Below are 12,728 nucleotides of genomic sequence, written 5' to 3' on the forward strand. Positions count from 1 at the left end.
GAGTAATTTCTCCTTCCCTGCAGACATGATCACTGTTTGATCTTTGGCCATGCATGGTGAGCTGCCCGTTCAGCACCTCAGAACAGGGAACTGCACACCCTCCGGCTTGCCCTCCCCATCCTGTTGCCAATGTCCTGTGCTGATCGGCTTCTTTTCACCTGTGGTTCCTTACTAGGCAGGGTTCATCGTTAAGCAGAACTTGACCCACCACAATGTTTGAGACATTAACTCTTTCAGTCTCTCACACACGGTTGGCCCTTTTGGATGCCAGGGCACACTGCTGACTCAATTCAACTTGCCATCAATCCAAACCCCCAGATCTCTTTCTGCGGGACTGCTCTCCAGCCTCTCATCCCCCAATTTGTACATATAACCAGGATTACCCCATTGCACATGAAGAATCTGGCACTTGCTCTTGCTAAGTTTCATACGGTTGGTGATTGCCCAGCTCTCTAGTCTATCCAGATCTCTCTGTAAGACCTCTCTACCACGAGGGAGTCCACAGATCCTCCTAGTTTAGTATCATCAGCAAACTTACTTAATGTACATTCCTGCATCCAGATAATTTGTAAAAACATTAAAGACCACTGGCCCTAAAATTGAACCCCGGGAACCCCACCGATGACTGGCCACCAGCTTCCCAATCTTGAGAAGATACAGGGAGAATTTCCCATTTTGCCACATAAGCCTTGCGGGGTTTGGGGCTTAACTTAAGGTTCTCCATGTGGAAAGCAGAGCAGGGGGGATTTCCTTTCTTGTGCCAGCTGCCTCTCCCATAAACAAAGCTTTCCAGAATGGGCACTGGACTGATCCAGGGGGCAGAGTCAGTGCAGTCAGGGCAGCAAACATGACGTACAAACCAGACCCACTCCCTGAAACCCAAGTTTCACCCAGCCCTGAGACTTCATACAACTGTTTTGGAATGCCTCCACTGTCCAGAGTGGACACATCACTCAACAGAGGCCCAACCTTGGTAAGTTAACAATCTGCTACATTTTGATGCGTCATCCCACATTCTGGAAAAACAGCAGCTACACTAGGTCAGCACGGTGCAAAGGCAACTTACTCTGCTTCTACACCTGAGCTCCACAGGCACCGTGCATGCCTTTGAAGGGGAGTCCCCTCCTGGGTTTTGGTTTACACCACTACACACAAAACTGGTGTGTTTTTGAAGAACTGATGTATAGGCTTGCCACAGTATCACATCAGGCTCGAAGTATAAAATATCCTTGACTGGGCTACCACAACCTCCTGCCCCCCCCCCCCCCCCCCCCCGAGCTACAGTGACCACGGATCAGCCAGGCAGGTGGGGGACCGCCCGGGGCCACACACCCCTGACAGGAACTGCTTCCCCCTGCTCTCCTCGTGTGTCCTGGGCCTCTGGGGGCCATCGCAACAGAGCACGCCTGGCCCTTGGGCGTCCCACAGGGACGGTGCCCCCAGAGAGGCACCGCAGCCCCGGCCCAGGGAAGGGCAATGAAGCTGGTGAGGGGCCTGGAGCACAAGTCTTGTGAGGAGCGGCTGAGGGAACTGGGGCTGTTTAGTCTGGAGAAAAGGAGGCTGAGGGGAGACCTTAATCGCTCTCTACAAATGCCTGAAAGGGGGTTGTAGTGAGGTGGGTGCTGGTCTCTTCTGTCAGGTAGCTGGAGATAGGATGAGAGGAAATGGCCTCAAGTTGCGGCAAGGGAGATTTAGATTGGATATAAGGAAAAATTTCTTTACTGAGAGGGTTGTCAGACATTGGAACAGGCTGCCCAGGGAAATGGCTAAGTCACCATCCCTGGAGGTGTTCAAAAAGTGCCTAGACAAGGTACTCCAGAACATGGTTTACTGGGCATGGATGATGGTTGGACTCGATGATCCTGAAGGCCCTTTCCAACCTAAATGATTCTATGATTCTATGATTCTATTCTTCTATGACCTAGCTTTCACAGCCTGCCCGGCCTCGGCAGCTCCTCTCCGGCAACGCTCGACCCCCAAGCCCAAGAGGCGTTGTCTGTCGCCTCCCCCCCGGAGCCCCCCTTTCCGGCAGCCCGACCGGGCGCCGCCAGCAGTCTGCGCCGCGCCGGTCCCCGCCGCCCTGCCCTTCCCCCTCCCGCCGCGGGCGGAAACGGCAATCGGCGCGGTGGAACTGTGTCACGCGCGCAAGGCCTGCCGGGATTTGGCGGGTGGCGAGTTCGCGCTTTCTGGCCGTGTGGGGAGGCGGGCCCCGACCCCCCCGTCGCCATCGCCGTCGCCATGCCCGCCGCCATGAGCCCCGCGGCGCCCACCGCGCAGGAGGCGCTGGAGATCGCGGGCCGCATCATCGACCGGCAGATCCAGGATGACCGATGCTACCCGGACCTGTCCGAGCTGCTGGCAGTGCCGGCGCCTGGTGAGGAGCACTCGGTGGCCCTCTGCCTCCGGCTCTCGTCGCATCGCCTGCCCCGGTGCCCCGGTCGCACCGCGACCCCCTGCAGACCGGCCTTGGCCGGCGCTGCCTGGCCGGCCACGCGTGGGGGCCCTCGGCGGGCAGCCAGCCGGGCACGATCCCCGGCCCTTGGCGGCTCCCGCCCTGGCAAGGCCCCGGGGACAGCGGCTGCTGGCACTGCCTTCTCAGGGACGGCGGCAGGGCTGAGTCTGAGGGCTTCTGAGACGGGGGGGGGGGGGGGGGGGGGCGTGTAGTGCGCGCTTTGGTGCGCTGGTGAAAGTTGTGGATGTGGGATCTCTCCGCGATAGGGGGAGCACTGCAGGAGGAATGGGCTTGGGTTGGCTCCTCGGCCCCATATACCTCCAGAAGGTGAAGAAAATGGCACATGTTTTCCATCCTGTCTGCTGGGAAGTCTCTTGCAGAATGCTTATAGAGTCACCAAGTGCCCAGCACCATCCCTAAGTTACAACCAGCCTGAAAATCTCTCTTAAGACTCTTTGAGCAACTTTGATTTGTCTATAGCTGTATGTCATATGTAGTTAAGATGTAAGGTATATCTCTTCTCAAACATTTGTTTTGTTCTCCTTAAAAACACCAGGACAGCATTTCCTACTTCATTGGTGCCCACTGTCTGGCTAAGTGGGCTGTGAAGAGGCACTCTAGAGCTGTAGGTGACCTAATTAATACATATCCGGGGGTGTCAGGATACAAAGAAAGTATGTTTTCTGCTATGATACAATGTGATGTGCATGGCCAAAGTGTAACTGCCCTAGCAGCATCATGGATACACATCATATCAAATAATGGGTGTACATGGGTATTTTAACTTGTTACTGGGAGTACAGATCAGCTTTTCTAGGTGAAGGAATATGCTCCTGGCTTTTAAAGTCTGGCGGTACGATGAAGAAAGGGCTGGAGAGTATCACAGAAAAAATGGGGTAAAGAGTAGGCGGGGGTCCAGATGAGTTATTGTAAGAGTTTTTTTGCAGATCTGTTTACTTATGTCTGATTCGAGATTTAGATTTATTGTTTGTGGTCCTGCTCCTACAGAAATGTGTGTTTACACATATGTTGTGGGTAGTGGTATTTATATGCTTAAAGTCTCCAGTATCAAGACATTTTTTTCTGCGTAGTCTGAAGGCCTGTGTTATTCATCTAAAGTAAAATGGGAAATGTGATTAGTCTAATTTAGATTTCACAGATTAGGAAACAATCGGGTAAAGATAGAGAAAGAGAATGTAAACCTTTTTTTGTAGATTTCTCATTCTTTAGAAGAAGTCTAATCTTTTTTGTTGTTCTTGCTTGCAGGTAGCCCTACTGTTTCTGGTATGTCAGATATGGATTATCCTTTGCAAGGACCAGGTTTGCTGACAATACCTAATCTTCCGGAGATCAGCTCAGTCCGCAGAGTCCCACTTCCCCCAGAGCTAGTGGAGCAGTTTGGACGTATCCTTACAAAAAATAATGTGCTAAGTTGTGTAAGTAATAATATCAGAAACAGACTTTTTTCTCCCATAATCTTTTTCCCGATCTTTCTGTCAGACTCCCAGTAATGAACTTTGATATTGTTCATGTTCCCTTCATAACACTCCAAGTGGTAGCAAGGTCCATGTGTGCACACTTGCTGGTGGAATTAGTTTCTGTATGAAGAACTTTGAAGGTTTATGGTACACAGTTTGTGTACTGCTGTGTATAAAGTAACATTATTTTTTTTAGATGCTTCAAAAGGGATTTTGGCTTTGCTAGCTGAAGTGCTTTTAGTCCTTACATCAGCAGTGCTTCAGATATGCAGTGCAATTGTATGATGGGAGTATTTCCAGAAATTAGCAGAGCTTGGCTGACCATTGACAGTGACATCTTTATGTGGAACTATGAAGATGGGTACGTAGAAAACACATTCCTGATGATTGGTATTATACCGGAATTAAGCAGTAGTGGGAGATTGTTTACTGGTAGCACAGAGGTGTGCTATTCAGTTTAACTTACTTTGATTCCTTTTAGGTTTTACTAAACTTTTTGGATAATAAGTGTTTAAGTATTTTTAAGAGTTAGTAATATAGCTGCTAAATCATCTAGAGATGAAAGAAAAGAAGATGCATTTGCCTAGGGTTAGACATAGCTGATACACTAAAGTTATTGCTGCATTTATGCTAGGGCTTTGCTTATGCCAAAAAAGAAAAAAATTATACTAATTGCCTAACTTTTCTAAGTAGATTTAGTAAGTACTCTGATTCATGTACAGTGGCCAATCATTCCCACAATGATAATACAGCATTAGTACTTTGAAGTATTGTAATTGAAGCTCTCCTGCCTAGCTTATTTTAAGGATGCATAGAACTGAAAATGATTTTATTATATTTCCAAATGGCAGCGATATCTTTATAATTTGCAGGTTTGCTCTTTTATTTGCCTATTCATTAATTATTTTAGTGAGAATTGCTTTGTACATATTGTTGCATTTCTTAAGAACATTAAAGTTCAGATTGTGGCTCGTACAGCTCCTATCCATACATTTACATTGTGTCACAGTATATTAAATACATTCCCCTAATAAAACAACACTGCATGGTGTTAATCGTAAGGTGCTGGGGAGCAGGTTGGGAATTCTTGCTTTAGATAATTTTCATGGGGAAAAAAAAATCATGTAAGTTCCTCCCTCTTGGTGTTAATCAGCATTACACATGCTGCATTATGTAATTCAGAATAGACTGTATGAGTTAACAAAATCCAAAAATATAAAATACTGCAGTTAGGTTTCAGGTTTGAAACTCAGCTATAGGGGCTTCAAGCAGGTCAAATGATTGCTGATACAGTTTTGCGGTGAAACTTCTCTGTCATTCCATTCTTCCGGACCTGCTTTCACCCAAAGCAAAAGATGTAGATGGCTTCAGAGTGTTACAATAAGTATTATAATTTTTAAATATACAGATTCTGATTTTATTTACTTTGTTGTTATGTGATGCTACATGACAAGTTTTATGCAGGTTTGGGGTTTTTTTTTCTTGTTTGTTGACAGGGGAGATCTGGCTTATTTTGATGGCCTTAGTGAAACTATTCTTGCAGTGGGTCTTGTAAAGCCAAAGGGAGGTAAGAAATATACGACAGTGACTAGAATTAGGCAGTTATTGAGCCTTCTCTATGTTTTTTTATATATGTGAAAACCTGTGTTTTGTGTATGTGTATATATGTATACACAAGATACATGGGTTTGTTTCGTTTTTAGAAACATGATATTAATTACAAGCCAAAAATAAGTATAGTTTAACATCATTTACACTGATAAGCTTGCATGTTTTTGCCATATCGTATTCTAACATTTGTGCTGTTTATAAATTTACACATTCAAGTTATAACTTCCATGAGATCCTAGTTTCTAGCCCTCCCAGTTCTTCTTGTAGCTACTGCTTAGGTAACATTGAAGTCAAAGTTGAATTGGCAATAGGTTGACTTTAAAAGAAGCACATTATAAGAAAATGTCATTTAAAGATCCTGTATTTCATGAACTAGAAGCTGAACTGCTTACTGATACCCCTTCCTAATTTTAGAGTTTCACAGATCATTAGGTCTTAAATATGACTATTCCCTCTAATCAGTTGATGTGTCTTTCCAATTGATACATTGGATACATCATTGTGATCTGAGAGGCTAGCTGCAAACTAAAATTTTATTTTCTCCCCTTCTTTAGGTATCTTCCAGCCTCATGTACGACACTTACTTGTTCTGGCTACCCCCGTGGATATTGTGATTTTAGGGCTGAGTTGTGCTAATGTACAAGCAGGTAATTCTCTCTTCTCCCCTCATTCTCACTTGTGCATAAACAAATACATCTAGCTGTTTTATTAGTAGCCATTTAAAAAATAAATTACAAAAAAAAAGTAAAACAAGACCATGTGCTAAGTGCCTTGCTAATTTTTAAATCATGTTGCAGTCAGGGGGAAATAATTTTTATGGGGTTTGCAGTTGCTGGATCCTGGAGTCCCGTAGGAGCATTGAGTTGTATTACTCACCTGTTTAACATAAAAAGAGCTTCTGAAACAGGTACTCCTGTTAATTAAACAGCATGTTGGAGAGGGAGAGAAGAGATGGGCATCAATCTTGGAACTGGTGAATACAGTTCATTAACCTGGGTGCATTTGTATTCCAACCACAGAAATTGAGAACCTGATACCTTTTTTTTTTGTTTGGAGAAAGTGAGAGGATTACAATCTTCTGCTCTCTGTTTAGACTATCTTGATGTGAAAGAGAAAAAAAGTAGGGATCTGTGTTTTAGACTTGTGATTTAGAGGAGATGACAATGTATAAAAATGAAAAACACTGCATTTTCTTACTTGGAAACTTATACAGAGAATTTACTTTTAATTTTTTTAAAAACAGCAGATTTCTTACTCTGCAGTTCACTTGGGAGAATAGCTGTTCCAGAATGTGTTTAGTAATTAATGAAATTTGCTGTAAATTTTCCTGTGTTCCAGAATGCTGCTTTTCACAGACCTGTAATATTTATTAGAACAACTTTAAAACTAAAGAAGATTTATTTATTTATTTAAGGTACTGGATCGCTCAATGACAGTATGTCTGGTGGAATGCAGCTGCTACCAGATCCTCTCTATTCGCTCCCTACTGACAATACTTACATTCTGGCAATAACATCTACTGATAACGGACGTATCTTTTTGGCTGGAAAAGATGGCTGCTTATATGAAGTAGCATACCAGGTGACTATAGGTTTTACACACAGGCATTTTTCATTGTTTCATTGTTGTGGGATCTAGGCACTAAGAGTTCTAAAACGTGTCAGGTTTGCCGTTGTTTTTCTTGCATAGTTATGTTGCATGTTTAGAAGGGCAACCAAGTTGGTGAGGGGCCTGGAGCGCAAGTCTTATAAGGAGCGGCTGAGGGAGCTGGGGTTGTTTAGCCTGGAGGAAAGAAGGCTGAGGGGAGACCTTATTGTTCTCTACAACTACCTGAAAGGAGGTTGTAGTGAGGTGGGTGCTGGTGTCTTCTGTCAGGTGGCTGGAGATAGGACGAGAGGAAATGGCCTCAAGTTGCGGCAAGGGAGATTTAGATTGGATATAAGGAAAAATTTCTTTACTGAGCGGGTTGTCAGGTATTGGAACAGGCTGCCCAGGGAAGTGGTTGAGTCACCATTCATGGAGGTATTCAAAAAGCACGTAGACAAGGCACTTCAGGACGTGGTTTAGTGGGCATGGTTGATGGTTGGACTCGATGAACTTGAAGGTCTTTTCCAACCTAAATGATTCTATGATTCTACGGCTTCTGTTGTCATTTAACCCCAGCCGGCAGCTAAGCACCACGCAGCCGATCACTCACCTCCCTCACAGTGGGATGGGGGAGAGAATCAGAAGGGTAAAAGTGAGAAAACTTGTGGGCTGAGATAAAGACAGTTTAATAGGTAAAGCAAAAGCCACGTACACAAGCAAAGCAAAACAAGGAATTAATTCACTGCTTCCCATCGCAGGCAGCTGTTCAGCTATCTCCAGGAAAGCAGGGCTCCATCACACGTAACGGTTACTTGGGAAGAAAAAAAGCCATTACTCTGAACGTCCCCCGCTTCCTTCTTCTTCCCCCAGCTTTATATGCTGAGCATGACATTATATGGTTTAGGATGTCCCTTTGGTCAGTTGGGGTCAGCTGTCCCGGCTGTGTCCCCTCCCAACTTCTTGTGTACCCTCAGCCTACTCACTGGTGGGGTGGTGTGAGAAGCAGAAAAGGCCTTGACTCTGTAAGCACTGCTCAGCAGTAACGGAAACATCTTGGCATTACCAGCACTGTTTTCATCACAAATCCAAAACATACCCCCATAATAGCTACTGTGAAGAAAATTAACTCTATCCCAGCCAAAACCACAACTTGGTTGCACGACAGCTGTGACATCTTAGTGTAGATGCATTTCCTTTGAAAAAGTAGTAATTATATGAGGAATAGCAATGCAGCTCTGGTCAACTTAAAAAATAAATTAAAATTGTGACATCCTGCATCCTTTTTTATGTAAAATTTTCCTTCTAATGATAACCTATTTCTTTCAATTGAATAATACATACTTTTTCAATTAAATCAGTGGTGTGTAGTTAGATTTTTACTTGTTTTCATACTTGTCCTGCTAAGGACTTTTACTACTAGTTTGGTTTTTGTTTTGTTTTTTCTTTCAACGCTGTATTTGTTTTAAATTGTAGGCTGAAGCAGGCTGGTTTAGTCAGCGCTGTAGAAAAATTAATCATTCAAAGAGTGCGCTGTCTTTCCTTGTTCCTTCATTGCTACAGTTCACATTCTCAGAGGATGGTATGTACTGATGTTAAAGACTTACCCAATAATTTAATGTAACCTTTTAAATAATACTACCAGGAAGTCAGACCGAAGAGTTTCCTCATTCGGAGCATTTAGTTATTGTCAATGAAACTTGCAGTGGTTGACAGTTATAAAAATCAGCTCCCTTGTTTGTGTGTCTAGTTCAGGCTATGGATACCAAAGCCTGGAAAGTTTGACATTTATGACTAAGGTTAGTGTTCTGTAGTACAAAATTAATATGTGCTTAGTAAGATCACTGCAAACAGAATCTTTAAGTAAAGAATTTTTGCCTGTTTCACTGTTCAGTGGAAAATAATTTGAAATTATGATACAATTTTTGATTCTTTTTTTTTTAGTTTACTAATAATTATGTGAAATTGATTGGTGTTTTAAATCACTTCTGGTAGGAGTCCTGTGTGGGACTCCTGCAGTTTTTGTTAACTTACAATTAATTATTTTACAGATATTCTGTCTTAAACTTGTTTTCACCAAATCCAGTGTTGATTTGCTGGTTCTCCCTGTTTTTCCCCCCATCCCCAGATCCTGTAGTTCAAATCGCCATTGACAACTCTCGAAATATCTTATACACCCGCTCAGAAAAAGGAGTGCTGCAAGTATGTGACTTCTTCTAATGACTGTTGGCTATGTTACTAATGTGTATATAACTTCTTAAGTTTTCCTCAGTACCTGGGAATTCTCTGTAGGTACGTAAGGATATTATTGTAGTTTATCTTTTTGTAACAAAGTGTGTGCTGAAGACCTAAAATACTTTCTTCTGAGGAAAGAGTAGCCTTTTGATCTTCCCCTCAATTATATGGAAACATGAGGATGAAATAAAAACAGACTTTGAGTTGCTGCTTGATAGGTGAGACTGTATTAATCATTCAACTGTAAATCACTAAGTTGTATTATTGAATTGCAGGTTTACGATTTGGGACAAGATGGTCAGGGAATGACCAGGGTTACTTCTCTTTCACAAAATGCTATAGTTTCTGCTGCTGGGAGCATTGCCAGGTATATTTACGACGATTGTCATGTAAGAGGTTTTCTTTAAGGCCAATAGTTTCATGCTGTGTTTTTGAAGAATGTTGTTTGCTTATTTCTTTGGATTGAGAGTGTATGGGATTTTTTTGCTTTGTTTTTTAGAACAATAGATCGCTCTGTATTTAAGCCTATTGTTCAGATAGCAGTGATTGAAAATTCTGAATCCATAGACTGCCAACTACTAGCAATCACACATGCAGGTGAGAAAGCAATGGTAATTCCTCCCCTTTTAAACTGATAAATGGCATCTGCACAGTTTAGCAAAATTGTGACCTTTTTTTATCTTTTGTTCAGGTGTCCGACTGTATTTTAGTACTTCACAATTTAAGCATCCAACAGCTCGTCCCTCCACGTTAACCTTGGTTCATGTCCGTTTGCCACCTGGATTTTCAGCTTCTTCTAATGTGGAGAAGCCCACAAAGGTTCACAGAGCTCTGTATAGCAAAGGTAAGCAGTGTAACACAGCTCAGAGGAGATTTTATTTTAGGCCCATTTTTGTTCATACTTTTTAGAGGAGATGGCAAATGGGGTTAAAAGTGACCTTCTGAAGAACCCTATGACATACAAACTCAGGAGATACTATTTGCTGTTCAAATTGCATGATTAGGACTTAAAGATTGATTTTTACTCCATAAGGAATGAGTTAATGAATTTGCAGCTAATGCATGATTATTGCTTCTAATACAAACTTAATATTGCTGTTCTTGCTAGGGGTCCTGCTGATGGCAGCTTCAGAAAATGAGGATAATGACATCCTGTGGTGTATCAATCATGATTCTTTCCCTTTTCAGAAGCCAATGATGGAAACACAGGTACTAAAGCAACCTTTTATACAATTTTGATGGAATCTAGATAAGTTTTCCTTTCTGATAACAGGTACTTGAATAATACTATCTACAAGAAATGGGTAGTTCACATAAAACTTCCATGAGGAGTTTGGAAATGCTTACCAAGCTACTAATCTATATGCTTCAAAGAAAAAAAAATAGTAGGCAGTTTTGTCAGTCAGTGAATGGGAACTGATCTCTTAGCAGGAATTCCTAGTTCAGCCATACTTCTAGCTTGATGCATGCTATGTATCAAAAGCAATTGCCTTGAATTCTAAGAACTTGACTTCTAATTCACATATTTGAAAAAGTTGTCTAGCATGCTGCATATTGTGCACAAGCACAGGAAGACATGGTCCACAGTCCCTAGTGGTGTTTGTTGATGAGGATAAAATTTGGCAACGATTGTTTCAAATATAGGTGCTAGGGACTTTGGGTTTCTTTTTAAACTGATACGCCACATCTTCATTAAATTTCAGACATGATTAATCTCTTCGTTATTTCATGGGGTTTTTTTCTGATTTTCTTTTTCCTAATTGTTACATAAGTGGGTTTGTAAGAGGAGTTTGGAGTGGGTTAGTTGCCTTATGCGTCAGTTCAGGGAGAACATTTCAGGTATTCTAGCTCTGAAGGAAGTCTGAAGTCTGCTGAAGTAGAGGAGTGACATGTCAAAAACAGTATTATTGGAGGAGCAGTGGTAAAGTTGAAGTAAATGGAGAGACTGTATAAGTTAAAAGTTTCAAAGTAAGGTTTTGATTTATCTGCTGGTTTAATAACTTACAAAGGAGCTTTATAATTACTCCAGATCCCTTGCCTGCAAAAACTTACACATAAATATCCTAAGTGCTGACCTCTCTCTTTTTTCCAAGGCATTTGACAGTAACAGACAGCTAGGTTTCCCAAACAAAACTGCAGTCTGTTCTTGAGCAGCAGTTCTTCCTTGTCAGCATACATAGTTTTCCGGAATGTCTTCACTATCGTATGTCTCTTGAGTTGCATTTGAAGTACTGTTGCCAACTGTGAAAGTCTTTTAAACCTTTATTGTTCAGCTGCCACATTTTTCGATTCTTTAAGAAATTATGTAAATTCATGATACCTTTGGTAGTTTGTTCTGATATGGTTAGCAGATTGTTTGCTGTTTATATTGTAGCAGCGTTAAAGGATCCCACTTTGCAAGTTGTTTTACATTTAAATACAAAACACTATCCCTGTCCCCCAAAAGCAACAGTATATATAGAGCTGCAAATTTGGTGGTAACCTTCTGTTAGACAATCCAAGAACTTGCTTATTTTCTTTGGGTTTTCTTGTGTCAAGAGTAGATTTTGATCTGTGTAGTTTTAAATGGTAAATAATAAAATATCATCATGGATGTACAAAATCCACGTCTGTTACCAAAATTTGGATAATATCTATCTGTTGTTCAGATGACTACCCGTGTTGATGGACATTCCTGGGCTCTTTCTGCTATTGATGAATTTAAAGTTCAGAAGATTGTAACACCGCTAAATAAAGACATCATTCCAATAACTGATTCACCTGTTGTTGTGCAGCAACACATGCTGCCACCTAAGAAGTTTGTTCTCCTTTCAGCCCAGGTGAGTACCAGTTTTCTTAATATAGGCAATCAGGACACTAAGTATAAAGTTGGCAGACTGATCTAAACCTGTCTATGTTTATTAATTTTGGATATGTTTTATGGATTATATTCTGAACATAAAAAGGAATAAGGAAGAAGGTTGCTGAAACCATCCTTACCTATTTTAAATTTACTCAAAACTATTGGGCCAGCTTCTCTTTTACAGTGTATTAATAGTTTTTGTTGGTTTCTGGAGACCCTTGTAGGTACAGATCATCTGAGAAGTTCTCTTAACCTTGGTTACACTCATGATTATATGAAATTGAAACAGACACCAGCTGCCCAAAAAATATAGTTTGAGTCAATATTCTTGGCAATTGAAATTTGAATAAATAATATCTTCTTTGTCGTAGAAGTCATCTCAAAAGGGTTTTTTGAAAGGGTTTTAAAAACAAAACCCACAAAAAGAAAAAAGAAATTAACTTCCCTAATTCTGTTTTCTGGTTACATATAGCAATGTTTTAGGGCACTTAATGTCTTAAACAAAAAAAAAAAATTCAATCATTAA

General features: G+C 41.7%; 1 protein-coding gene across 3 annotated transcripts in view; it reads left to right on the forward strand.

Moving 5' to 3' along the window:
- The first annotated feature begins 2,162 nt into the window (after positions 1 to 2,162).
- NUP155 (nucleoporin 155) overlaps positions 2,163 to 12,728 on the forward strand; it is a 32,396-nt gene continuing 21,830 nt past the window's right edge. For all 3 annotated transcript variants that reach the window (XM_052775772.1, XM_052775773.1, XM_052775774.1), the window contains exons 1-13: positions 2,163 to 2,374; positions 3,719 to 3,856; positions 4,195 to 4,291; positions 5,427 to 5,497; positions 6,096 to 6,188; positions 6,956 to 7,122; positions 8,602 to 8,707; positions 9,254 to 9,327; positions 9,636 to 9,727; positions 9,860 to 9,957; positions 10,052 to 10,204; positions 10,469 to 10,569; positions 12,009 to 12,179. In XM_052775772.1, coding sequence (XP_052631732.1) covers positions 2,239 to 2,374; positions 3,719 to 3,856; positions 4,195 to 4,291; positions 5,427 to 5,497; positions 6,096 to 6,188; positions 6,956 to 7,122; positions 8,602 to 8,707; positions 9,254 to 9,327; positions 9,636 to 9,727; positions 9,860 to 9,957; positions 10,052 to 10,204; positions 10,469 to 10,569; positions 12,009 to 12,179 — 1,497 coding nt within the window. In that variant the 5' untranslated portion in view covers positions 2,163 to 2,238. The remainder of the gene's footprint in view (positions 2,375 to 3,718; positions 3,857 to 4,194; positions 4,292 to 5,426; positions 5,498 to 6,095; positions 6,189 to 6,955; positions 7,123 to 8,601; positions 8,708 to 9,253; positions 9,328 to 9,635; positions 9,728 to 9,859; positions 9,958 to 10,051; positions 10,205 to 10,468; positions 10,570 to 12,008; positions 12,180 to 12,728) is intronic.

Source organism: Harpia harpyja, chromosome Z (assembly GCF_026419915.1).
Source record: "Harpia harpyja isolate bHarHar1 chromosome Z, bHarHar1 primary haplotype, whole genome shotgun sequence".
Taxonomy (NCBI): Eukaryota; Metazoa; Chordata; class Aves; order Accipitriformes; family Accipitridae; genus Harpia; species Harpia harpyja.